Below are 26,935 nucleotides of genomic sequence, written 5' to 3'. Positions count from 1 at the left end.
TGGAAAGTCATTTCAAAGTACACTAAGAAAATAACTAAGAAGTCAACTCTTTCTGACCCAAAGACAATACTGCAACACATATAATCCAAAGAGACCAAAGACAGAAATAATGTTCTCATATGCACCAAAACATTTCTAGCAGCCCTTTCTGTAGTAACAAAGAACTGGAACCAATTAGAAGGGGGAGAGCTATATGAATTGTGGCATATAAACTGCAATGGAATATTATTGGGGCATAAAGACCTATTCAGAACTGATATCAAGTGAAGTAAGCAGAACTGTAACAATATAGAAAAGAATAACGGAAAGGGAAAGAACAAAAAAGCCTGAACGCTGTAGTTAAAATGGTCAAGCTTCTGCTTCCAGAGAGAGTAGAAAACACTTTCCTTCTTTTGAAGAGAAGGGGGATTGTAGGTATGAACCAATGTGTGTAATGTCAGACTTGGTTTCATGTCAGTCAGTAATAATGAACTCCCTTCTGTTTTTCTTGTTACAAAGGATGGCTTTCTGGGGAAGACTATATTTGGAAATGAAGGTAACATAAAAAATGATACTGATAAAAAATTCTCTTTAGAAGAACAAAATACAAAATAAGCCTAGAAAGGAAGCATGGCACTCAACTGCAGAGAAACTGAAGGCAAAGCAAAGTATGAACTTTATGCCTTAATAGCACTGAGGTCGTGCAATGGAGAGAGTACCAGTCCTGTTGTTCAAATCAAATCTCACCCCAGACACCTATTAGTTCTGTCTATTAGGCAAGTCACAACAGCACCTCCCTCCCAGGACTGCTGTGAGAATCAAATGAAGTAATATTTGTAAAGCGTTTAGGACAGTAGCACACGGCAGGCATTGAGTGAATGCTTAGTCCCTCCTCCTTTCCCTCCTAAATAGGCAAAAGGAGGTCACTGACTGTTTGGAGCAAAGGAGTGAGAAAGTTGGCAAGGTATAGTATGCAGAATTTTGAACTTTTGTTAGAACTAAAGTCCCTTCTTAACTGAATCTCATCTCCCATATTTATTCTTGGTTATATTTATTATAGCCAAGCCAATTACCCTCTCTGAGTCTGTTACCTTACCTGTAAAATGGGGCTAATATTACCCACAGTCTCTACCTCCACAAGGTTACTATGAGACCCAAATGCAGTAATATAAAGCACTTTCAAATCTTAAAAGTACTATGTGAACTATTAGTAAGACTCAATTCATATATAAGGAAGATTAACCTAACATCAAAATAAGGAAAGATTAGAAGCAAGAGCCATGAGAGGCAGAAATACATGTTGGGAGGCTGCTTCAACAATCAAGGTAACAAGAACCTACATTATGGTAGTGGTAGTGGAAACAGAAAAATATTACAGAAGTAGAAACAATAGGGATTAGTTATAACTTAGACAAGAAAGTGAGTCAGAAGTGAAAGAGATGCAGAAAATAAAACAAAAAATGAAAGAAATTAAGATCAATAAAGTATTTTAAAAGTGCCCAAGAGAAAACAAAAGTTCAGTAGGGAACAAAAAAATAAAATAGGACACACACACACACACACACACCCCTTCTTTAATATACACTTTAAAAAGGTCAAACTGTACATAATAGAAGTTTATGGTTTTATATACAAACCTCTTTTTTTGTTCTCTGTGTATTAAAAAGCTCACGTTTGGGATTATGTTTATAATAAAAATTTTGTTTTTTAAAGTGAGAAGGGAACATTGGAAAGCAGATGGTACTAACTGCTAGAAAGCAAAGTCAAAAGTAGGAACAAATTTAGAAAGTAAAGTGAGTGATAGGCCTAACATAGGATGTGTTCAGTTTGAAGTTATGATGGAAGACCCAAATAAGTAGGTCTTGTAAACAGGTGGAGAGTACAGCAGTAGTAACTGAGTCACCTGTACAGCAGTAGTAACTGAAGTTAGGGAAAAAATTAAGAAGGGAGCAGTGTAGAGATGGAAAAAAAGGTCAAAGACAAAATCTTAGGGAATACCCTCCATAAGAGGTCAAGTAACCAGTGGAGACAAGATTGATAAGAGACAAAAAGAAAACTAGGAGAATGTACTTTCTCTGAGGTCAAGACATGAGAGAAGAAGACAGTGCAGAAGCATCAAAAAGGATGAGGACTGAACAAAAGCTATGAATTTTTGTGGCCAGGAGGTAATTTGGGGGCTGAGCAAAGAGCTGTAAAGAAGTAGCACCAATGACAACATTTTCCAGAAGTTAAGCAGACTTAGTCTCTGAGAAGAAGTGAGAAAATATACCTCCTTCCCTTCATGGTGGAGGTGGCGGACTATGGATGTGGAATACTGCATATACTGTCAGATGTAGTCAAGGTGTTGGCTGTTTTTGCTGAACTGTTTTTTTTTAATCTACTATTTAATTTCAATCCGACAAGTATTCCCCTCCTATACCTGCTCCGTGCCTACCACTGTACAAACTGAGTGAAGATATTCATTAAGTACCTACTCTATACCCAGCAATGTGCTAAGCACTAAGGATACAAAAAGAGGCAAAAGACAGTCTTTGCCCTCAAGGAGCTTATAATCTAACCTAATACAAAAAATATGAGACAATCTCTTTCCCTAAAGGATCTTGTAGTCTTGTTAGAAAAACAAGGCTGACACATAATAAAGAATTTCTCAAATTAGAGAATATGAGACAATACAAACATATCCTGACTAACACTGTTAACTAGTTCCACCAAAAACAACATTACAGAGGCAATTTGTATCATTGGTACAATGTCTAAATGGGTAGCCAGTCCAATAAAATGTCCCAATGTGGTTTTAAAACATTGTAGTGTGGTTATAATGTATTAAGAAATCAATCAAGCGATTAATCAACAAGCATTTACTGAACAGCTTTTATGGGCCAAGTACTGTTTTAAGTGTTAGGGCACAAAGACAAAATGACAGTCAGCATTAGGAAGTTTACATTCTAACAAGGAAATAAGCAAGGAGAGCTCTATACAGAACACATACAAAGTGAGGACAAGGTAGGTGCACCAAAAACTGAGAAGGGATCAGGAAAGGCTTCACGAAGAAGGCAGAGTCGAAGCTCAGTCTTGAAAGCATTCCAGGAGGCAGAGGTGAGGAAAGGAGTACATGCCCAGTCTGGGGGCAAAGGCACAGAGAGAGGCAGAAGATGGAACAGGAAGCAGGCCAGGACGTCTTAGGCTGTTTTGTCTTGGACCACAGAGCACATGGAGGGCATAATGTATAGGACTGGAAAGGTGGGAAGGGGCCAGGTTATGAACAGCTTTCAATGCCAAATGAAGTTTATATTGAATCTCAGAGGTAGACTCTGCCTATGGAGTGAAAGGTGTTTGTCAAGTAACAGAATGACACAGTCATACCTACATTTCTGGAAAACCACTTTGGAAGCTGTACAGAGGATGAGTGGGATGGGGGAGAGGTTTGGGCTAGGAAGACCTAACAGAAGGCCACTGGAATACTTCAGGTGAGAAAGGATGATGGCCTGGACTAGGGTGATGGTTAACTGTGTGAAGAGAGATAAAGGGATAGATTCAAGAGATGCTGTGATGGTAGAAATGGCAAGATTTAGCAACGGACTAGATACGTGGAACGAGGATAAGTGAAGAATCAAGAATGACAAGGGACTGTGAGGATGCCTTCAACAGTACTGAGGTAGGGCTGGAGGAGGGAGTAGTAATGAACTCTTGTTTGGACATAGTAAGTCTGAGACATCTAAGGGACATTCAACGTGAAATGATCAAAGGCAGTGGGTGGTATGGTACTAGACTCATAAGAAATACTAGAGTTGGGAGTCATCTTGTTGATTGTCCTTCATTTTCTAAGAGGATCAATGACATCAGGGGGTGATGCCTTGACTTACAGAAAAGCTAGAGTTTGGTTACCTCCCTTGATGTTCTTTATATTAATAGTATGTAAACTTAATGATCCTCATCTGTCCCAACTTGTGTTTTGACCACATAATAAATAAGAAATTTGCGGGGCAGCTAGGTGGCACAGTGAATAAAGCACCGGTCCTGGAGTTAGGAGGACCCGAGCTCAAATCCAGCCTCAGACACTTAACACAAAACTAGCCGTGTGACCTTGGGCAAGTCATTTAACTCCAATTGCCCTAACTTCCCCCCTCCAAAAAGAAAAAAAAAAAGAAATTTTACACACACACACAAATTAGATTTAAGTGAGACAGAGTTGCACAGTCATCAGCTTCACTCTCTCTTCCAGAGTCATATAAGTCCAGCTGAAAGACAAAAGTCCAGATAACCAACCATGGCCCAGGATGTAGTGTTTGCAATGCTTCAGATGCGTTCATGGCCACTGGAACAAACTGTTCCCATCTGCTCATTCTGTCTGGGAGGAAGTCTTCACATGCTTGGAGTAGACATCCCCAAAACTCACCTATCAGTTTGAGGCCCGTCAGTTACCCTCAACCTCATTAAGCCAGCCTGCCAAGAAGTAAAAGTTTTACCAGGGTGTGGCCACTTCACATGCTACAGCTTCCTGGAGCCACAGGTGAGAGCTGGGTCACTGGCTAGACACCAAAGGTGAAGGAGAAACCCTGAAAAGGCCTCAGAGAGCCCTCCCTCACATCAGAGGTACTAGCCCTCCCTTAATACCCCATATACCATACAGTTATATTAAAATTACAACTGGACCCACAGGAGCTAATGAAGTCACCAAGAGAAAATCATTTTACTTGAAAAATTATACTAGGTATGTCTGGTTGCAATAAAATGTTAAAACTAATTAAGCATACAAAATGATGACAGAGACAATAAAAGGTACTGTAACTACAGCAATATTGGTGGAAGTTATCTAGATAGCGTCATGCAAAAAGCAGGAGGAGTTGAAGACTCAGAAGTGGGAATCAGTATAGCATGTTTTGGGGGACAAAGAGGATACCAATTTGGTTATTGTACTGAGTAATAAGAAATAGGATGCATATATAAGCAAGATTGTATAGGGATAGGGTCAAGGGATAGGCAAAAGTGTTGGGAATCAGATTCTGGATGCTTGGCTGAAGAATCTAGACTTCCGTCACAAGACACAGAGAACTATTTTAAGTTCTTAACGAGAGGGAATGCAAAAGAAACATGATATAACGGAGATGGTGAACAGCATAAGGAAGTCTGGATTTAAATCCCAGTTCTTCCCCTTAGTAATTATCTAACAGAAGGCAAATAATATTATTAACCTCTCTGACTTGCACTGCTCTCCTCTGTAACACTAACAACTATTTGAACTCTCTACCTACCCCACATGTGTGAAAGCTTGTGTAAAGTATTGTGAGCTACATAAAAGAGACTTATATCATTAACAACTTCAACACATGTATAAAGCACCTATTATACACAGGGCACTGGACTCCTCATATCAGCCATTTCAAACATTTCCTAAAAAATTTTCTAACTTGTGAAAACGGATTAAGTCAGTAACTCCCATTCTAAAATGAGAATGAAACCAACAATGAAGGGTTTCTCTAAGATTGTGAAAAGCATTCAAGGCATATATCCAATATAATCTTATTCTATTTCAGTGTCATTAATATGTCACAGCCCAATGGCTACCTTGACATTGCTATAGAGTATATTGTTGGGCCCATTATCACCACAATCCTGCAATTCCATTCCCTGCTACATCCAGCTCTAGGGCCCCTCAACTCCTTTTCATTCCCCCCACTTGTAAAGAGAGTTCATGTTTAATACCGTTCCTAAGGCACTAACTATTCCCTATTCTTTTGCCAAGCTTTTGTGGCAAAGCAATTAAAGGTATTCAGTTATTCCCGCACGCACACGCACACACACACACACACACACACACACACACACACACACACTCTATATACATTTATTATCTACTGTAGAGTCACTTACTTTTGAAGACGAGGAGGGGTTTTTTGTGAATGGGTCTGAGGTAAATGGATCACTCTTGACTTGTTTCTTGAAGTAATCATCAGAGCTACGAAATGGATCACTTTCTTTGAAAGGATCCCCTCCAAATGGATCTAAAATTTAGTGATAGAAAATGAATGAACAAACACCATTTCACAAATGCTAAATACATCAGTAACCCACAGACTACTCCATTTAACTGTCCAAAAAATGTACATTTAAAGTTCCAACTAAAAAACAACTTTTGTAAATTTAGGTAGTACCAATAAGGATAATAAAGGATAGATATACTACTTAGCAATGCTATGTAGAAAGGAAGATGGCAGAGAAAGGAGAGAGATGTCAGGGCTTTATGCTAAACAATCAACACCAATCCTTGTATGTAGGTAGGACTAGCAGTTTGCTGCACACACTCTACAACATGGTGGAAAGAGCCCTGGAGTTGGCATCAGACTTGGGTTCACTGCGTGCTAGCTATGAGACCACAAGCAAGTCACTTGTCTTAGTCTCCTCATCTATCAAATTGCCTTCTCATAGGATTGTTGTGACGATCCAATGAGGTTGTTTATAGAAAGGGCTTGACAAAGCAGAAAGCACTATAAAAATACAGGCTTTCACTACCACCATTTGCTGAGGCCCCCGTGAACAAGTGTGACAGGGATCCCTTGCTACCAGTCCAAGGGTGACATTCTATGACATTGAACCAGGCTGTCATGGACAAGTACTTACTATCACCTGGCTATCAGGAGCTTCCTTTGCAGTTTTGCTCCTCACCTTGCTGTGAAATGGACAAGAAGGGGCATAAAACTGCAAAAAGGAGAGGAGATGACAATTTCAGCTTTCTTTAGAAACTAAACACAGTTACTGTTCTGCTGGACATTGTACTAGGGGAGGCTGGGAGGTATTTTTTCAGCAAAGAACAAGATTTGCTCTGTAGCCTACACTGTTCTGGGAGGATTCCATGAAAATGTTCTTTGAAAAAAATCTTTTACCTGCTGAAGTCATTTGTTGTTCTGCGAAAGGGTCATTCTGGAAGGGGTCACCTAGATTTAAAAAGGGGGGAAATCCTCAAATTTAAGGCTTCTGAAAACATTATTTACTTGCACATTTCCCCTTGTTAATTTCCCCATTTGTGGAAGAAAAATGCAGACTCTCCTTTTGTCCCCGATATAATTCTCTACAAATGTACTTTTTTTCTTTTTGCTTTGGAATAGCAATTCTTACTAAAAGCACAATTTTTCTAAGTACAAACACTATGTCTTTGCTAGTAAAAAAGTAAAATTAAAGGAGCTACATGCAGTCTAGTCTGTCTGCCACAAGCTGGGGTGGGACAGACCAGAGAGTCAGTCAGAACTCATTCCTGAGGTCAGCTCCTGTCTTTCTGTGGCCTAAGAGGCAAGGCTCTGAGACCTGTTCCTAGTGCAACATTGTACAGAGGTAAGAACAGAGTGCTGGAGCTAAATTTGGCAGCTGCTTGATCCTTTCCCTAAATGAAGGTGTTTTTTCAAAAATCTGCAACATGAAACTTTAAAGGAAAAGAAATTTGACCACCACCTTGAATGTGCTTACAAATCACCTTCCTTTCCCTACTTGACACTGTTCTTCTCACACACCCCTCTCATAAAGCAGTCTTTGACTCTAAGCTAAAGGAAGGAAAAAATGTCAGGACTGCTGTGTAACTCTAGCGAATTATGGCTCTTTAACAGGGATATGAATCCAAAGATCAGTGAGGTTTGTGAAGCACGCTTATAGATCGAGACCCAAATGTTCACATAATTTCCACTTTATTCTGACCATTTTAGAATAAAATTATTACATAAATATGGCACTGTAGGTATACAATCTTTTGATCAATATATTAGCCGCTACTTACTGCCTTTGAAGGGATCAGCTCCTTTAAATGGATCAGATTTGAAAGGATCTTCTGCCTGGAAAGGGTCTGTATGCAATTCTTGTGTACTGTTGCTAAATAATAAGGCTTTATTCTTGAATGGATCATCCTACAATTATATAGAGAAACAGTGTAAGGTTTTTATCATTTAAAATTATAAATCAATCAAAATGTAGATTTCCAAAAATAGTGAAATCCTAAAATGAATAGCTACAAAGAAGCATCTTCCTTAGTGTAAACTTAAGAGAAAAATTTTAAGGTCTTATGCAAGTAATTGATGGTTTCTTGCTCTTTTCCACATATACAGAATCTATTATTCCTTAAAAAAAAATCTTAGTGGGAAAACCTACCTACAAAAGTATTTTAAATTACGCATTATACAGAATGTTTTTTCCAAAACCCTCCCTCCCCCACCACTTTAAAGCAAAATGTCTAACTAGGTTACAATACTAAGGTAGGAAAAATCTACATTTTAAATTATACCTATCAGAATTTATCAAAATATACACATTAGATACCAGCACAAACTAAGGCAATCTATATTTTAAATGTATACTTTTTTTTAAGGATTATGAAAGTATAATTTCTAATGCAGAAAGTAATAAAGTATGCATATCATCTAGAAATAATGACCACATTCTGGTTAATGAAGACATACTGTTTGCTAGTTAAAACAAAGAAGCTTCATTATAGCAGAACAAACATTAACTCTGCCAAACATAATGAATTATTTGGCTTCCACTGGGTTGGAATACCAATCCCAAAATATTATCCAAATTGACCAAAACTCAGAATCATTATCAATTACAAAGCTAGGGCCATAAAAGCACAAGAGGCAGTAAAAAAAGTCTACAACAAAGTTAACAATACAGTGAAATCAATTCCATTCAGCAATGTGGTTTTCAACAGCATTGGTTAAAATGTAGTTTTTCAGATCTCCTAATAATAAAAGACCCTACCCCAAAATAATAATCTCCACTGTCCTCAATCTAGAATTCCGGGGTTTAACCAATACCTATACCCTCTGCTGAGTACAGAACATTTTTTTTCTTACCTGAGAAAGGTTATCAGTAGTCTTCAACAATATGGTCTACCAAAGTAGGCACCAGAGTCAGATTCTTGGGCTATTTGCCCAATACAATCATCCAAGAACCCTGGATGCACTACAAATAGTGCAAGAATTCTGTATAGGTATAACAGGGCTAAGAACCAAATAATAAAAAACATTCAGCTAATATCCTGTGAAATTCTTGGATACAGGGAGAAAAAAAATTAAAAAGTCCTATTTATGGGAGTGGACTAGCCAGTCAGGGAAATAAATCTCTTGTACCACACCATGTTTAGAAAGGATTTATTTGTTTTCAAAGAATGATGGAGAAGAATGAGAGAGTTGAATAACATGGTAGATCAAGAATGAAAACATTTCCTTATAGCAGACATTTCCATTTTATTTTGACATTCACGTTGGGTTATTTTAAATCTCCACTATCCAACAACTACAGGTACAGGATTACTATTCCATGATCACCAACCACCAGTTTGATGCGATCACAAAGTGATAGAATTCTGAAATGGATCTCTAATATCTCTCAAGGAACTGTAATTTATTTAATTCAGCATCCTTAGATTCCTTTCATAGAAAAGTTCTAAGGAAAAGTGGTGTGGTTTAGTGTTTAGATGGTCAGTAAGCTAGAAAATAACATCTTAAAAAAATGTATAGATGCATCAAGGTATGAAAAATGATTGAGCTGCCTTCTGAGGAGCCCTAAGAGGTAAAAGAACTGATGATGACTGACTGACCACTGTGAAAAAAGTAAACTCTCAACTAAAAAATTCACTGACCACAGATGTAAAGTTATGTATTTCTAAAGCAACATGACAATTCTGAAATGTCATCAAAGGCATCATCAAGTGAATTTCCTTTTCTCTAGAAGAGTGCTAGATCTATGCCTAAGATGTGATAGAGAGGCAGGTCCTTGAGAGGAGGGTAAGGTTTTCGGTGACGCTCAAGTCTGCAATGATTTTTCTTCTTTCAATCAGAAGTATTTGGTGGGCAGAATGAATGGTGCAAAGAAGATGAGACTAGTATGCCTGTAATCAGATCATGTCAAAGCTTTAGGATGTCATCAGCAGGGTCACTTCCCTCCACCTTTGCAAACTGCAATCTCTCCACATTCCATGAGTTGCTATGGGACCAACCCTTCCAGTGATGAGCCTTTCTGCATTTGTCTAGGTCATTCCTCAGACAAGGGGAACAGTTCAGTGCCAGGCTCGTGGTTGAAGCTTCCCCAGCTTGGCAGGCCTGCCAGAGTTTGTGTACTGCTGGCATAGCCAACAAAGACCCAGGGTCCCCAGTGGACCCAATGTCACAATGAGGCATAGGAGCAGGATTCAATGGAGGGTGTAATCAGATAAGAGAAAAGAATATTTTATGAAACCTTTGTCACTTGGAGTTGGTAACATTAATTGTATTTAAGAAATAACAGGATAAATAGCAACTTTCAGGAAATGTAAATTAAACTTTGCTTAGACAGTAGATGTGTTTCTTTAGTTATTTATTCCCTTAGAAGCAAAATCTTAATGAGAACTAAAAGATGCCTCTCCTCTGATTAGTTGTAATTGTCATTTTTGGTAGTAAACAAAAATCCCTTTACAAACTATGTTTTATTATTAAGAAACAGAAACAAACAAATAAGGTTTTTAAAGTTGTATTTGTACAATAAGATAATTATTGTTTTTTTCTTTTTTTTTTTCAAAAACTGGCAGTTTTTACTTAACATTTATGACATAAACATTCCCAAGATTCATTTACTTTCATGTAAACTTAGCTATACTTTAAAGATGAACAAAAATAATGAGAAAAGTAAAATCTGTGGGGAAGAAAGTTGGCCATGTTACAAAGCACACTGATTGCCATGTCAACTCCAATTTTTTCCCCCAAGGAAACCAATCTTATGAAATACTGCATAAGTGATACTTAAAAGTGAACTGTATTAGGAACTAAAACTTAATTACCACAGTTCAAAGGTCTAATGTTAAGAATACTAGACAAAATAAAATATGCAATTTTTTAAATAAAACTGGAAGAAAATACATAGAACAAGTAATGAATGGTAGAAAATTTGAACTTCTGGCTCATGTAATTTATCAAAGATGGCTAATAATATTTAATTTTTAAAGTAATGTTAATAAGACTCTGTAACAATAAAGATCTGAGGAAATACTGACCTTTTAAAACATGTGGAATTAAAAGATACTTTGGATCACATATTGAAAGTTCCATAAGAAGAAAGCTAACTGGTAAATGAAATGAAGAGGTAGTACAGGAGGAATGTCAAGGGCATCAAGCAGTTTAGCTGGAGGGAAGGGATAAATTAGGAAAACTAAAAAGCACTGTGCAAGAGAACCAGAGAAAGGTAATATTCCCTAGTTGATAGGTATGACCAAACTGTACAGCTATACAGCAAGGAAAAATGTCAAGAATTAAATTGATATAAAGACATCAGGCATGTTTAGAAAAGAGAAGCCTGCATTATTACAAGAGAAAAGGAACCACTTAACAAATGAGGCCAGAAAAGGATAGGAGTTAGAGCCCCAAAAGAATGTCAGTAGTAACATATAAGTGAAAGAATGTGACATAAAAAGTGCAAGGATGGTAGAGCCAAGAGTCACAAAAACTTTCAAACAAGTTGCTTTCATTCTATTTATCTCAACGGCACAAAAGTAACTGGATTAAACAGAAAATTCTGTTTCCTCCCAGGAATATCTGGAAGCTTTGCAATAAATGGGCAAAGTTGTTATCTCAGGATGCTGTTTGGATATAAATAAGCATCCCTGGGACCAAACAGTAAACACAAGGAACTAAACACCTACATAACTAACATTGTGATATTTGTTCTGCAGTCACGAGGTTTAAAATAAAGTGCCAAGTTCTTAAATATTCCAAACATTTCAGGTGAGTAGAATAATAATATCCACCTCAACCCCACGTATGTTTTTTCAGATGAGTAAGCAGACAGGGGAAGAATATTATCATTTCACTCACAGAACATTTTTTAAGAGGGTCTCTCTTTTTATGACTAAAGTTTGATTGCCATATTCCTTGAATCTTATCTTAAACTTTCATTTTAAAGATGCTACTCCTGAAGAAAGTATCTATCACAGAAAACATGACAGCAGTAGGCTCAGCAAAGAAAATATCTGTTTCCATCTTTGGTTAAGTTAAATAGACACATTACTGAAGGACCCCAAACATTTGGAAAGCATCACTGTACAAATACTTTCATCAAAAGTGAGGTTCCTTCAAAACAGTTCTTACATATCATTCTCACCTACAACTACAGAGTAAGTACTAAAGTCAAATATAGTGAAGAAAACTAGGTTACAAGAGCTGTGGACTTAAGACCACAACCAAAAACCTTCACTTTACAAAATCAAAATGTGACATGATTTACAAATTGACCAACTTGTTTGCTGCTAACATTGAAAAATGTAAATCTTAATTATTACTTTTATTCAACCTTTACCATAGCTCCAAAACCGCCTTTTTCTTTCTGTGTGGCTCCTTCACTGAGGTCAGCTAAGTTCGTCATGCTGTCACCAGGAATCCCATTCAGTGCTTCATTATACTGCTCGATACTTGTGTTGGCTTCCTGGTGACACTCTTGCAGTTGAGAAAGCTTACTTCTTGCCTATGTGAGAAAAAAATGGCCACTATTATACAAACCCCAGCAAACATGGCCAGCTGAGAAAGAGGCTGCAGCTTCTCTTACTCAGATCCAGGTCCCAATAATATGGAGTGTAAAGACAAGAAGCACAGATCTTAGCCAGCAGCGGTTGTCAAAAGTTATCCAATTGAATCCCAACCTGAAGTCTGAATCCCTTCTACAATACTCTGACAAGTGGTCAGTGAGTCTCTGCTTGAAGAGACGTACTACCAAACAAGACTATCCAATTTTTGGATGGCTCTGGCTGTTAGTTTTTCTTTAGAGGACGATAAGATACAGAGCTGGAATGGCCCTTCAAGAGTATCTATTCTAACTCCCCATTTTGTAGGTGATAATACTGAGGTCCTGAAAGCTTAAGAGGCTTAACCAAGGTCACACTGTAGCAGAGGCACATTAGAATTCAGGCCTTTGACTCCAAATCCAGCATTCTTTTCATGATACCATTCTGCTGTCATGACTATTGAAATTTTCCTCCCTGTGGCTCCCCACTGGTACTCATTCTCCTCAATGGCTCCAAGCCAATCTGAGTAGGCTCCCTCTTCTATGTAACAACCTTTCATGCCCCATCCTTCATTCTTTTTCCACTATGCTAAAAATCCCTAGATCCTTCAAATGATCTTTGAAAGTAATAGAAAGCAGGGGCGGCCAGGTGGCAGTGAGTAAAGCAACCAGCCCTAGAGTCGGGAGGACCTGAGTTTAGTTCCAGCCTCAGACACTTAACATAAAAAAACTAGCCATGTAACCTTGGGCAAGTTACTTTTAACCCCAATTGCCCTCCAAAAGGCACAAAAAAAAAGGTAGTAGAAAGCTGTATACATTTTAGAATGACTAGTTATTCACAAGTAAATCAGCTTTTACTTCATAAAACACATCTGTCTGAATGGTATTATCTAATTCATGTTGGCAAAATATGTATTCTGTAATTGACATATTACATAAAACATAATTACATATATATTTATAAATATATGTGAACCCCCAATATAGATTTAATTCATATAAAATCTAGGTGCAGAAACATATAATTTTTAAAACTTGTGACTAAAAGGTAATACTTCTAGAATCTATCATTTCATCTGTCTGGGTATTCATTCAAATGATGTAGATCACAACTCCTCTATTCCTTAGTAGGCAGTTGCATGAGTAGCTATGGCCAAAAGTAAAAATCACCTGGTGGCCAGCCCTCTGGTGATGAGCCTACTGTGCTTGGAGTGGCTGGTTCCTGGACAAAAGACACACAAATCCTCACTAGGTCTGTTCTCAAAGTTTTTCCAGCTTGGTAGGACCAGTCAGGGCTTTGACTCCACTGGAACTCTCCTTCAAGAACCCAGAGTCACCTCCATGCCATGATGATAAAGCACAAAAGAAGAAACCAGGTTTTGTCACTTAGAATCACTTGGGGAAAATGAAATTGGGACTATGTGAATTCAACTATACCCTGAAAAATTAATTTGAATATAAGTGAAAACCAAACCAAGTAAGTAATCTTCTCATTATTGTTGCGTTTGATCACACGTTATACTTAAAATGAAAAGACCAGTAATATTTTTACAAGTCTTTTTATAGGGAACAAAAAGTTAACAGGCTTCTTCCATATGAAGTAAGAGCCTTGTTGAGGCAAGAATTGTTGGGTTCATCCAATCTAGTCCAACTTACCTATGAAAAATCCTTAAAATGTAGACTATTAGGACTGAAAGGAACCCTAAACCAGGACATGCAGTACAACCTCTACCTGATTAAAAAATCACCCCCTCTATAATGTACCTGACAAATGGCTAAGCCTTTTCCTAAATACTAATATGGAACGCCCTCCACTGATAGCCCATTCAAATGTCAGACAACATATCGCCTTGTAACTCCTACTACTGAGTCTGGCTCAATCCTCTGGGAAAAAGACATTGTGACAGGCTAAAGATACAAAGAGATTTAAAAAGGCTTAAATAAATTTAAGCATCATATACCACTAAGTGCCAGGTGTGTCCTTAATTACCTAAGGGAAACTATCATCTCTTTCAAAAAGTTTACAATATAGTCAGAAACAGAAAATGAGACCAGAATGAGCCAAAAGTAGCATATCTTTCTTATGATATATCTCCTTTTGTGAATAGCTAAGAGTAGCTCTTCTCAATTTGAAAGTTCTTTTAAGATAATTCATTCCTTAAACACTCCTTCAAGGTGATATGCATATTTTCTCATTTTAAAGGTGAAGAAATAGGAGATTTTTTTTTTTTTACAAATATCTGGAAAGAAAAATTAGGACTAAGGGGCTGAAATTTTAAGGAGGGAAATAAAACATAAAAGTCAATGTAAATAGGTACTTCCTAATGCTTAAAGATAGCTGAAAACAGAATAGGCTGCCTAAGTAAGTACTGAGCTCCCTAACACAGATATTGAAGAAGATGCCTGGAAGACTCCATGGTAGGGATATTGCAGAAGGAATTTCATGATGTCAGGGTAAGACTAGACTAGATAACTTCTCAGATTTCTTCCCATTCAATAAGTATTTTTTAATCATCTCAAATATGCTAGGCCTGAGAATACAAAGAAAAATAAAATGGTCTCAGCCCTCAAGGAGCTTACCGTCTACGTAACACATACAAAGAAATTAAATACAAATACATGAAGTGGGAGTGGGAGCACTAAGACCTGGGGAGATCAAAAAAGGCACTTTTGAGTCAAACTTTGGGTTTTTTTCCTCAGTTAAAAACATATTTTACCTACTTTTCACTTCTTACCACTGGGGAAAAAAGAAAAGATTAAATAAAACCTTTATAACAAATACACACAATCAAAGCAAAACAAATTCCCCATTGGCCACATTCAAAATATACGTCTCAATCTACACAATGTGTAATTCTATCACCTTTTAACCAAAGAGTGAGCAGGATGTTTCATCATCAGGTCTCTGGAATTGTGACTAGTCATTATATTGATCAGAGTTCCGTTCAAAGTCATTTGTCTTTACAATTATTATATAAATTGTTCTCCTGGTTCTGCTGAGCAAAACCCTGAAGGAAGCTAGGATTATCCTTAGAGATGGAAGTGAAGAAGTATATTACAGACTACGGGGGGGGTCGGAGGGAGGGGGATGTGCAGGGGGAGTTACCAGCGAGGTAGGGCCTGACTATACAAATGCAGAGTCAGGAGACAGAATGTCATGTACAGGGAACAGTAAGTAAACCAGCATGGCCAAAATGTGGTATTCATGTGGGACAAAAAGAAATAAGCCTGAAACATAGGCTGGACCCAGAATGTGAAGTGCTCTAAATGTCAAACAAAGAAGACAATGCTCTCTCCTATCCTAGAAGTTATAAGAAACAATAGAGGCTTCTTCAAAAAGGAAATAACACGGTTAGATGTAGGGGGGAGAAAATCACTTTTGAGATGTCTATTTTTATCATTTTTTTTTCCTTTTTGGAAAGAGGAGGGGAAAAATAAATGCTTGTTAATTGTTAAAAAAAAATTATTTTTTAAAAAAGAAAAGAAACAAAAATCACTTTGACAGCTTAGTGGAAAATGGCATAAAGAGGGACAGACCTATGGTAGGGAAATCAATTAAAAGGTTATTGTTAACAGTCCAGGTGAGTGGAAGTTGATGAGATCACCCAAGTGAGAGAATAGGAGATAAGAAGAGAAGAAGGCTCAAGAGAGAGCCATAAATGTCACACAGGTAATAAGAGTGATAGCTGACATTTATAGAATCTTTTAAGGTCTATAAAGTGTTTCACATACATTACTTCATTTAGCCTCACCACTTTGTGAGGTGGGCACTAAAAGTATCTTTATTTCCATATTACAAATAAGGGAACTGAGGAGCTCTGAGAGGTTAAAAGAATGTTCCATGGTTAAATAAGAAGAATAGCTTAAATTCAGCCCTATGTCTCTTGACTCTAAATCCATGGCCATTTCAACCACACTTCAATGCCACAAATTCAAAATCAGATATCAATCATAACTATTCCTTTTTGGCATAATATTCCACCTTATAATTGTATGAGAGTGAAGCATCATTTATGTGAATGTACCTGATTAATTTCTTCTTGTGTTGATTTCAAAGATTTAATTATTGTTTCCAGCTGAACTTTCCCTGCTTGGATGCTCTGTTCCAGTTGCGTTTCTTCTTGTTGCAATCGGTTCAGTTCTGTTTTGGCCCTATTCAGGTCATCCTCCTGGGATTTTAAATCTGATTCCTGAGACTGAATCTGAGTTTTCAATGATGAAATCTGAAATAAATTTCAATACAGTCACAGATCTGAATGAAGCTATTTTAAAGTATAATACAAGAGTTGAAACCTAAAATGAAAATTATGCAGATTTTAAGCAATAAAATAAACAAACATTTGTAACTCTTTGCCTTTAAAATGAATTTTTACATAAAATGTGTTCATCACAGTTTATTATTATCCCATTCCGTCCTCTGTTCATTCATCTCTGTATCTGTGTATATAGATTTCTGTTCATTTACTTGTATTCATTGTGTATGCTGCTCTTCTGTTTTGTTTTTGCTTTCTTTCCTGGTGTATTTTCATTTAAAGGCGAGGTCTCCTTTTCACTCAGGCCAAAAGGACAGAGACACTCATAGGTTCCATTCCATATGATCAGCATAGACCTTTGACCTGTTCTGTTGCTGATCTGGGCTGATTCCCTTAGGAAATGTGGCCCCCCACTCTGGAGGGCTCACCATATACTGATGCTGAACTTAGTGTGGACAGCTAATCAATTTAGCTCTACTGCAGCTCAGAACTCCTGAGCTCAAGAGAACCACCAATCTCAGATTCCATAAAATAGGGACTACTATTGGCATGTACCACCTTGTCCAGTGTTTCACTTTCTTCTAGATATCAGACTTTCCAAATTACTTTATATTCTTCAAATGTATTATTTTTAATGCCACTATAACATGAATATCCCTGAAATAATTATAAATCCACCATTTACATTTATATGATACTTTAAGACTTAGAAAGCATTCTACATACATTTATTTACATATACACCTACATATATGCAGACACCTCATTTGATGCGCATTCTACCCCTGGGCAGGTAGATACTACTGATAACATCGTTTGCATTTTAGAAATAAGGAAGCAAAAGCTCAAAGAAGGTAAATGATTTGTCCCTAGTGACATAGCTGGCAAGTAGCAAATAGTATCTAAATAATAAAAGTGAAGATTCTTAACTTTGTTTTTGTATCATGGTATGGTAAAACCTATGGACCCCTTTTCAGGATAATGCTTTTAAATACATGAAACAAAATACACGGAATTACAAAGGAAATCAATTTTAGTGAAATAGTTACGTATGTGTATGTGCGTGTGTGTACACACATATACATACACATAATATATACATATTTAAGTCCAGGAACCTCAATTTAAGAACCCTTGACTTAAATTATATATTCCCAACAACGGGATGGAATTATAGGGTAGTGGTTAAAGGTTATGATTATTTTGTGATATGTTCCTATTTTCTTACCTAAATTTTCTCTCTCCAGTGGCCAGCAGAGAGTCCTGCTTGTAACAGGAGCTTAATAAATGCTTATCAAACTGAACTGCATGCCAGGGTTAAGGCTTGAATACTAGGCTACACTATACTCTATATACACTATATACCAGACAACAAAATGTTACTATTTAAAGAAAGTTTTGAGAGGGGAAAAAAGTTGGCAGAAATTTTTTTTTTAATTTGCTATATCTGTATGAATACAAGCTACATTTTTCTCCCTAATTCTGGTTCACATAAAACCTGAATTTAGATTTTGTTCTTTTAGCAAGAAAATTACAATGAAACCAATAAAAACTTGCAGAGTGATCATAAATGTTAATAAAATATCTTTATTTGAATGAAAATAACTGTAAAAAACTTTAAGAAAGGTATTCATAAAGTACTTGTATACAGCAATAGAAGACATTTTCAAGGACATATATGTCAGAAAAAAGATGTAGGCAGATCATATTACAAGAATGAGACTTTGACAGAAGATTAAGAATTCAAGTCCAGAACTGGTATCCCTAAGACTAAAAAAAAAAAAAAGGAAGTCCTCCAGTATTCTGGAAAGATACAGAAAAGAATCCCACAGGATAAGATGATGCTAACTGGCTATGATCTGTACTGGTGGAGGCTCCACCTACGCCAACAGGATGAAGATTCAAGTCCTTTCATATCAATCACTTTTGGTGTTTTAGGGGTGTAGTCTATATAACTAAGGGTAGGATGGCTTACCTAATCCAATACAATGTTAAACCTGTAACAGGGAGACATACAGCTTCAAAGCCAACACTCACCATCTGTGTTTCTTCCTGACATTTCTGCCTTACATCACTGAGCATATCTTTAAGTTTAGCTTTCTGCTGGTCCATCTCATCGAGGCGATCTTGAGCATCTTGTTTCTGGGCTTCTAATTCTTGTAAATTACTTGTTTCTCTGTCTAAATCATTCTGCAGCTCCTAAGGAAAACATCATAAATCAATCTATTATAGAGTGAGCAAGTCTGAAATGGCTTCTTTGTTCGCCTACATAGGAATATCTTGCTAACTGGCTCGATAACCTAGGCACAATCTCTGGCATGAAAACTAGGAGAGGAAATTTAGTAGCAAAAGCAGAAATCCTGCAGCAAAGATCTAATAGAAACAGAATTGGTTGGGGCTGGCCTCCAAAAATTAACATAATAACCTTAAGGAAAACAAGAGATCGGATAGCATATTTGTGAAATTTAGAAATCCCTTAGTCAACTGAATGATCTACATCAAGGGTGGCCTCAAGGCCACATGTGACCCTCTAGGTCCTCAAGTGTGGGCCCTCTAACTGAATCCAAACTTCACAGAACAAATCCCCTTAATAAAAGGATTTGTTCTGTAAAACTTGGACTCTGTCAAAAAGCCACATCTGAGAACCTACAAGGTCACATGTGGCCTCGAGGCTGCAGGTTCCCCACCCCTGATATATTTATGTTACCCACTTGGTCCATTATCCAAAGAGTTTTTGGGTTTTTTTTTTGCTTTATTCCTGAGCCATGGGTGGGGAAAATAAAAAATCTAGAAAATCATTTCTCCTCCACTGACCTACTTCCAAAACTCTGAAGATTTAAAAACAAAGAGCAGTTGAAAGACTACACTCAGTAGTTAATCAGCTAGTAAGTATCTGCAGAAACAGTTTCTTCCCCATATCTCTCTTTCCCATCTTCACCTTGTCAGTTAGCAAGATGTAAAATGCTTTACAAAATTTAAAGCTATACAAATGTCAGGTGTTATAATGTTAATGATGTCATTGTTCATTCTCCTCTCCCTTAGATATTCAACAACCATTTATTAAGCACTTACTACATGCTAAGCACTGGGGATATGAAAAAGGCAGAAAGAGCCTCTGCTCACAGTATAACAGAGGAGAGAATATATAAACAATCACAATGTGATTGTGCACACAAAATAAATAGCAGAGAGAAGTTCATCTCAGAGGAAGGCACAAACATTAAGAGAATTTAGGAGGCAGAGCCAAGACTGTAGAGTAGCAGGAGACAGGTACACTGAGTTCTTCCACAACAGTTTCTCCAAATAGATCTTAAAAATACACAAGATCAAATCCTGATGAAGAAACTCAGAAAAGTTCACAGTATGTCACTGGTTCAGCCAAGACTGGCACAGGGAGACAAGAGAGATGTGTTGACACTAGGGAAAAGGTCAGGCCTAGAGCATGCTCCACTCAGAGTACTCCAGCTCCCAGGGAAAGACTGTGACCTAGGCAAGAGGAGGTCCCAGAACCATACCAGATGATGGCTACAGGGAGAGCCAAATGGAAGCTTTGTCATCCCCTCCTCAGTTGCAGGTCACAGATCCAGGGTAGAATGAGGAGCACATGCATGGCCATGCCCTGAGAAAGGAAGTTATGAAGCAAGCAGCAGGAGTACAGCTCAGATTCCAGCAACAGAGAGGGGTCTCAGTTTCAGCATTTAGCCACTAGAGCATGAATTCTAGAGTCAAGGGGAGCCTACAATTTTGTCATTCTGAAGAAGCAGAGAAAGTGAGCGTGTGGGTGAGGCACAGATAAGAAGTCTCAGCAGCAGGTGAGAAAGGCCAAGGAGTCCAGTAACACTGGAGACTAAAGTCCTGAATAACTACTGTGGGGTCGTGTGGCAGACAAAGACTCCAGCACAGCTGGAATGAGACTCAAAGTCAGAATGAAACTGTTTAAAATGAGTGCTCAAGGGGTGCAGTGAGTAGAGCACCGGCTCTGGAGTCAGGACGACCTGAGTTCAAATCCGACCTTAGATACTTAACACTTATTAGCCATGTGACCATGGGCAAATCACTTTACCCCAACTGCCCTGTCTTCCCCCTCCAAAAAGCAAAAAAAAAAAAAATTAAAGAAATGAGTGCTCGTGGAGGTAGAAGAAACATTCTGTGGATATGGAAAAAGGGCACTAGCAGGTAAGGATTATGCTGGTAGGAAGGGAGATAACTCTGATGACTTTGGAGGCAAAGCAGGGTTTGGTGGTCTAGTAGTGACCATATCAGGACAAAGTCTAGTTTTGCTTGCTGCATATACAAAAACGGGTCTTTGTGTGTGTACGTGTACACCCACTGGAGAGTAAAGCAGCTTCATTAATGGGTTTTGCCCCTAATTAGTTCAAATTATTAATCTTATTAAATAAATTTAATACAAAAAACTTCTCTGGAAGTTTAGCAGCAGCACATGATGCTCTTACCTGCACTTCACTGGTTTTCTGTCTAATGGCTTCTTCCTTTTCTCGAATGTCTTGTTCCAAGGAATACTTCTCTCTGAGTGAAAAACATACATATGGAATCGGTAAGGCAATAAATACGTGCAGAGATACTGAGGCCCTTCCCTCGCCCTCTTGGTTTACCCATGTCCTACCCATCCTACAAAATCCAACTCAAATTCTACCTCTTCCATGAAGTCTTCCTTGACAACCCTAGTCCACACTGACAGCACTGGCCCACCAAAATCCTGTCACTAAGTTTTTTATACTTATTGTTTATACCGAAAAAATTCACTTGTAAAATAGCCCTAGATTGACCAGATCAGCAATTTTAGGTGGCACAGTAAAGAGAAAACAGGAATTAGGTTCATGAAGACCTGAATTAAAATCCTGTCTCAGACACTAGCTGTGTTACCCTGGGAAAATCACTTAACTTCTCTGTGCCTCAGTTTCCCCATCCATAAAATGGGGATAATAACACCCACCTCACAGAATTGCTATGAGGATCAAATGAATTCACTATATAAAACACTTTGCAAGCCTTAAAGTGCCATAAAAATGCTTACTATTATTATCTTTATCATCACCTTCATCATCATCATTAAAAACAATCTGAGCCCCAGAGAGATAAGTTGAGGGGAAGGAAGGCTATAAGATGAAGGAAGAGAAGAAATTGTGACCATTATTTATAGAGCTGTGGATTGATGAAAAATACCAAAGATTAAATTTAGAGATGAGAAATTCAGACTGGAAAAGATAAAGGAAAAAGACTGGAGGAGAGAGACTCAAGAAGAACCTAAAAGGAAAGAAAAGAAGAAAATTTGTAAAAGAGGAAAACTGAACAATGAAAAGGTAAGTATGAAAAGTTGGTAAAACAATATTAGAGAAGGGAAAAGAAACTGGGTGTAGCGTCAGGCTGTTAACAGATGCTCCAAAGGTGAAGAGAGAGACACGAAGGTAGGACTGAAGACACCCACAAGCCAAGGAGCAAGAAAAACAAAGACTAAAGATGTTACGTTCATTAAATGTGGATGGCAAGAAGAATTTTGCAATGAACTAGAATGGTGTCTGTATTTTTGCCACAGCAAAGTGGATACTATCTACATTCAAAGAGCAGCCTGGTCTCCACCTAGAAGAAAATGCAAAGGAGATGGAGGAGACTTCTCCCTTCCCCAAGTTATCATGGAAGATGAAGTGTTCCTTTAAAAAAAAAAAAAAAAGAAAAGAAAAACAGGAAGGGCTTACATTTGAAAATAAAGGAAAAAGATAAAAAATGCAGAGAATCCTAACCTGGTCAGGAGATGGGAGAGTGGAAAAATGTTAACACAGACAAGAAAGAAAAGAAGGAAGACCTTTGAACAGTTGGAGCAAAGAAAAAAAGATAAGGTTTTTCCTGAAAAGGAAGAAGCCAGATATTATCTAGAAGATTCAACTACTTATCATTCAAAAAATGATGACTTGGCTCCATAGGGGTTGGCAGGTGAAAGATGCCCTTTAAAGGTGACTGGGAAAAAGAAGAGGATTCAAAGGAGGAAGAGAATTTTGTTCAGGTTTGGATGGCATAATTGACAATGGAGAGAACACAGGCAGAGATGCCCAGTTCTTTGCATTTACTTATTAAGCAAATGATTAGACTGGAAAGAACAGAACAAAAATGGCAATTAATACCAAAGACATTAAAGGAAATAGCAAAAGAAGACCTAACTATCATTGATGAGCTCAAGTCACCAGGACCAAATGAATGACACCTAAATACTGAAAGAACTGAAAGATGTGTTACTGAGCTCCTGTCAACAACATTCAAAAGATCATGGAGAACAGAAAGGGTACTGTGAGACTGGAGAAAGGTAAATAGTCCCAATTTCCAAAAAAATGGAAGAGAACAGTCTGCAAACAAGAGAAGTTAGACTAAGTCTAACTTCAATTCTTGGCAGAATTCTCCAACATATTATTAAAGAAATGGTCAGCAAATATCTGGAAAAGAAGCAAGGATTATAAGGAGACAGAATACCTTCATCAAGATTAAGTCATCCCAAACTAATTTTATTTTCCTTTTTTGATAGGATATCTAAATTGGTAAATCAAGGGAGTGCTGAAATTAGTTTTCATATAATTTAGACAAACAATGGCTAAAAATCAAATGAGTTAACATATGTAAAGCACTCTGCAAACCTTAAAGCACTATATAAATGCCATTGTTGTTATTATTGTCTCCTGATATTCTTTCAGAACAGAGAACTTGTAAAGCAGTGACCATACAATGAGGAAGACTGGGAACCATCTGAGTGTGACAGACACAAAAGAGTCATTGGCATGAAGTGGTGGAAGGAGTACCAGTCTAGAGCCGGGCTCTGGGCTCCCTCGGCTCTGCCACACGCCACCTGTGTGACTGGGGAAGTCACTTCAGTGCTGTCTTAGGGTCGTTATTTGTAAAATGACAAGAAAAGACCATATATCCCCAGCATGTCCCTTCCACCATCTCTCCACTAGTCTGCATTACAGACACGCACCTGGTTCTAGGCTATTTAACAATTTTATCACTGATTCAGAGAAAGAGATCTGATGGCAGGTGTATCAAATATGGAGATGACCCAAAGCTGGGGGAGATAGCTAACTAAAACACTTGATGACAGAGTCAGAATCCAAAAAAATCATGACAGGCTAAAACACTGGGCCAATTCAAATAAGATAAAAATTTAACAGGAATAAATGTAAAATCTTATACTTGAGTTCAAAAGATCAATTTCCAAAGTGCAAGACTGGGGAGTCACAAATAGACAACAATTTGTCTAAGAAACTTTTTACAAAACTACATATGAAAATAGAAATTTGGTGTCTATACTATGTTCAAATAAGTCACTCAACAAGTATTTGCAAAGGGCCTACTACATTCCCATACTAATTCATATTTAAAGATACAGAAGATGGCAAGCTTAGTATAAGTCAACAGTGCGATATGGCAGCCAAAAGTACTAATGTGTGAGGTGATGATCCTACTCAGCTCTGCCCCAGTTACACCACATCTGGACTACTGTGTTCAGCTCTAAGAGTTACATTTAAGGAAGGATATTGATAAATTGGAAATTGTACAGTTTCAAGTTAATGTCATTTAACAGAAATGTAAATGTTCTGCTTGGAGGAAAGAATACTTGAAGTTGTACTTGAAGGGTCATCACATAGAAGCAAAATCACCTGTTCTGCTTAGTCCTAGAGGATAAAGAAAAGAAGGTGCAAAGAACAACTTCCTAACACTGGAGCCATCCCAAAACTGAAAAATGGGCTGTTTCAGAAAGAATGGGTTCTCCTTCACTTTAAACAGAGGCTGGATGTCAGGAATGTTATAAGAGTGAATCATTTTGGGGGCAGTCAGATGGCACAGTGGATAGAATATCAGCCCTGGAGTCAAGAGGACCTGACACACTTAATAGCTGTGCAACCCTGGGCAAGTTACCCAGCCCCAACTGCTTTCCCCCTCCTCCCCCCAAAAAAGAGTGAATCATTTTTTAAGTAAGGATTTGAAGATTATTCTAAGAGTCCTTATACCTGTGAAATACTGTGATTCTGTAAGAGGCTTCACCCACAATCATACAGCTAGCACAGACTCATATGCCTCAGAAAGAAAATGAACAAGGGTAGCTAAGTGGCACAGTGAATAGAGCACCAGTCCTGGAGTCAGGAGGACCCGAGTTCAAATCTGACCTCAGACACTTAACATTTAGTAGCCATGTGACCTTGGGCAAGTCACTTAACCCCAATTGCCCTCCAAAAAAAAAAAAATGAACCAAAGTGAGAGCTGTCAAATGTTCTCAAATGAAAGATGTCATTTTAAAAATCCATTAAATGAGTCAATTTCACTAAAGAGAACTCATGTTTATTTTTTCCCAGTATCCTTCCAGTCACACAGGTTTGTAACACCAGGGTCATCCTCAACTCCTCCTTCCCCCAACATGTGCAAAGAGTAACTGATGTTATTGCTTCTCTCTCCATCATCACTCACATATACCCCTTCTCTCCACTCATACAGCCAGCAGCCATGCTCAGGAACTCATCGCCTCTCCACCAGACTGCTGCTGTGGCCTCATCACTGGTCTCCCTGCCTCAAGTTTCTCCCTCCTCCAAACTACCCTCCACAGACCTACCAGAATGACTTTCCTTAGCTGCAGGTCTCACTACAACACCTCCCTACTCAATAAGCTCCAGCGGCTCCCTTTTACCACTTAAGATAAAGTAGAAACTCTTCTGTCTGGCATCTAAAGCTCTTCAAAACCTGACCCCAACCTACCTTTCTTACTCATTATTCTAGCATCTAGTCACAGAGCCCTTCTGGCTATTCAGCACACACAATGCTCTAGCTCCCATCTTTTTTTTTTTTAAAGCAATCAGGGTTAAGTAACTTGCTCAAGGTTACACAGCCAATTATTTCTGGGTGTGGTGCTAAGTATCTGAGCCCAGATTTGATCCCCAGGTCATCCTGACACTGGAGCCGGTGCTCTTACTTGCTGTGCTACCTGGCCGCCCCTCTAGCTCCCATCTTGATGCCTTTGCACTAGCTGTTCCCCATGTCTCTAATACATTCTCTGTCCCTCTTTGCCTCCTGAGATCCTGGTGTCAGCTCAAGCACCACCTTCTACATGAAGCCTTTTCTGATTCCCTCCTACCCCAGCTTCCTACTGCCTTTATATATGCCTATATGTGTATATTTGTCTCTGCTGATATGAATGTAAGCTCCTTAAAATCAGGGACTTTTGCTTTTGTTGTATCTCTACTGGCACACAGTAAGTAGGTCATAGGTCACACTTAGCTATAAATACTTGCTGAGTAACTCATTTGGACATAACAGAAACATCAATTTTCCATTTTTACAAATAGTTTTTCCTTGACATTTCCAAGGAATTACTATATACTTTGTATAACTTTTAGAGACATTTTAGGGGAGAAAATGCTAAAAGCAATTTATGAGATACCTTTGCAGCTGAGCAATCTCCTGACTGATATCATCAAGTTCTTTTACTCCTGTGAATTCCCCTGATCCAAGAGTACTTGAACTATCCTAGAAGAAAATCCAAACATGCAATAATAAGGTAATCATTTCTTAATGTCAATAACTGTCATGATCAACTGATGCCTGGGAGGAGTACGCACAGCAGGTCACCCACACCAGCACACATTTAAGCAGAGTAAAGTAGAACAAAGGTAGCAGTGAAAGATAAACACAGAGAAGGTCTTTCCCATGGCCGAACTTAGTCCAAGCTCATTTCTACAGTGCCCTGGAGTGGGGGGTTTAGGAGAGAGACACAAAAAATATCTCAGGTAGATTTACATTCCCCACTCCCAGCCCCATCCCTCGTGATGGCTTATTGTAAAAGTCACCACGTGTCTGAGGTGAGGAGCTCTTTTGCCTCCAACACTCACCTGAAGAGGAGTGTTTCTTTCTGAGGGAGGGATCATGTCAGGGGACAAAGCCTGAGGAGGATCGATTCCTTTATGAACCTTTTGCTGAATGAAATACATGGCTAATGCAAACTGCTCCTTGCTTAGTTTTCCCGTCTGCCTTGTATCAGCCAGGGCCCTGTCACAAGCATAGGAAAGTCAGTAACTTATTAAAACAGATTAATCCATCATGACTAATAAATACAAAACATAAATCAAATTCCCTAATGTTTTTAAACCAACCCAGCTCCCCCACAAAGGTTACCCTGATGCAAAAAGAATGAAATGAGCTGTTTT

At 38.1% G+C, this 26,935-nt stretch overlaps 1 protein-coding gene across 5 annotated transcripts in view; it reads right to left on the bottom strand.

Moving 5' to 3' along the window:
* Window positions 1–26,935, bottom strand: part of EPS15L1 (epidermal growth factor receptor pathway substrate 15 like 1) — a 130,408-nt gene that overhangs the window by 60,963 nt on the left and 42,510 nt on the right. For 4 of the 5 annotated variants that reach the window (XM_069102115.1, XM_069102118.1, XM_069102119.1 and 1 more), the window contains 9 exons: window positions 26,621–26,777; window positions 26,173–26,258; window positions 21,194–21,266; window positions 18,777–18,938; window positions 16,512–16,709; window positions 12,280–12,450; window positions 7,742–7,868; window positions 6,861–6,911; window positions 5,851–5,981 (listed from right to left, as the gene is read on the bottom strand). In XM_069102115.1, the coding sequence (XP_068958216.1) occupies window positions 5,851–5,981; window positions 6,861–6,911; window positions 7,742–7,868; window positions 12,280–12,450; window positions 16,512–16,709; window positions 18,777–18,938; window positions 21,194–21,266; window positions 26,173–26,258; window positions 26,621–26,777 (1,156 nt within the window). The remainder of the gene's footprint in view (window positions 1–5,850; window positions 5,982–6,860; window positions 6,912–7,741; window positions 7,869–12,279; window positions 12,451–16,511; window positions 16,710–18,776; window positions 18,939–21,193; window positions 21,267–26,172; window positions 26,259–26,620; window positions 26,778–26,935) is intronic. The other variant, XM_069102116.1, reaches the window with a different exon arrangement.

The sequence above is a fragment of the Petaurus breviceps genome, unplaced genomic scaffold, assembly GCF_028583685.1.
Source record: "Petaurus breviceps papuanus isolate PSGF00001 unplaced genomic scaffold, PetGlider_PUasm1.0 523, whole genome shotgun sequence".
Taxonomy (NCBI): Eukaryota; Metazoa; Chordata; class Mammalia; order Diprotodontia; family Petauridae; genus Petaurus; species Petaurus breviceps.
This window is presented reverse-complemented; position numbering and strand designations above follow the sequence as displayed.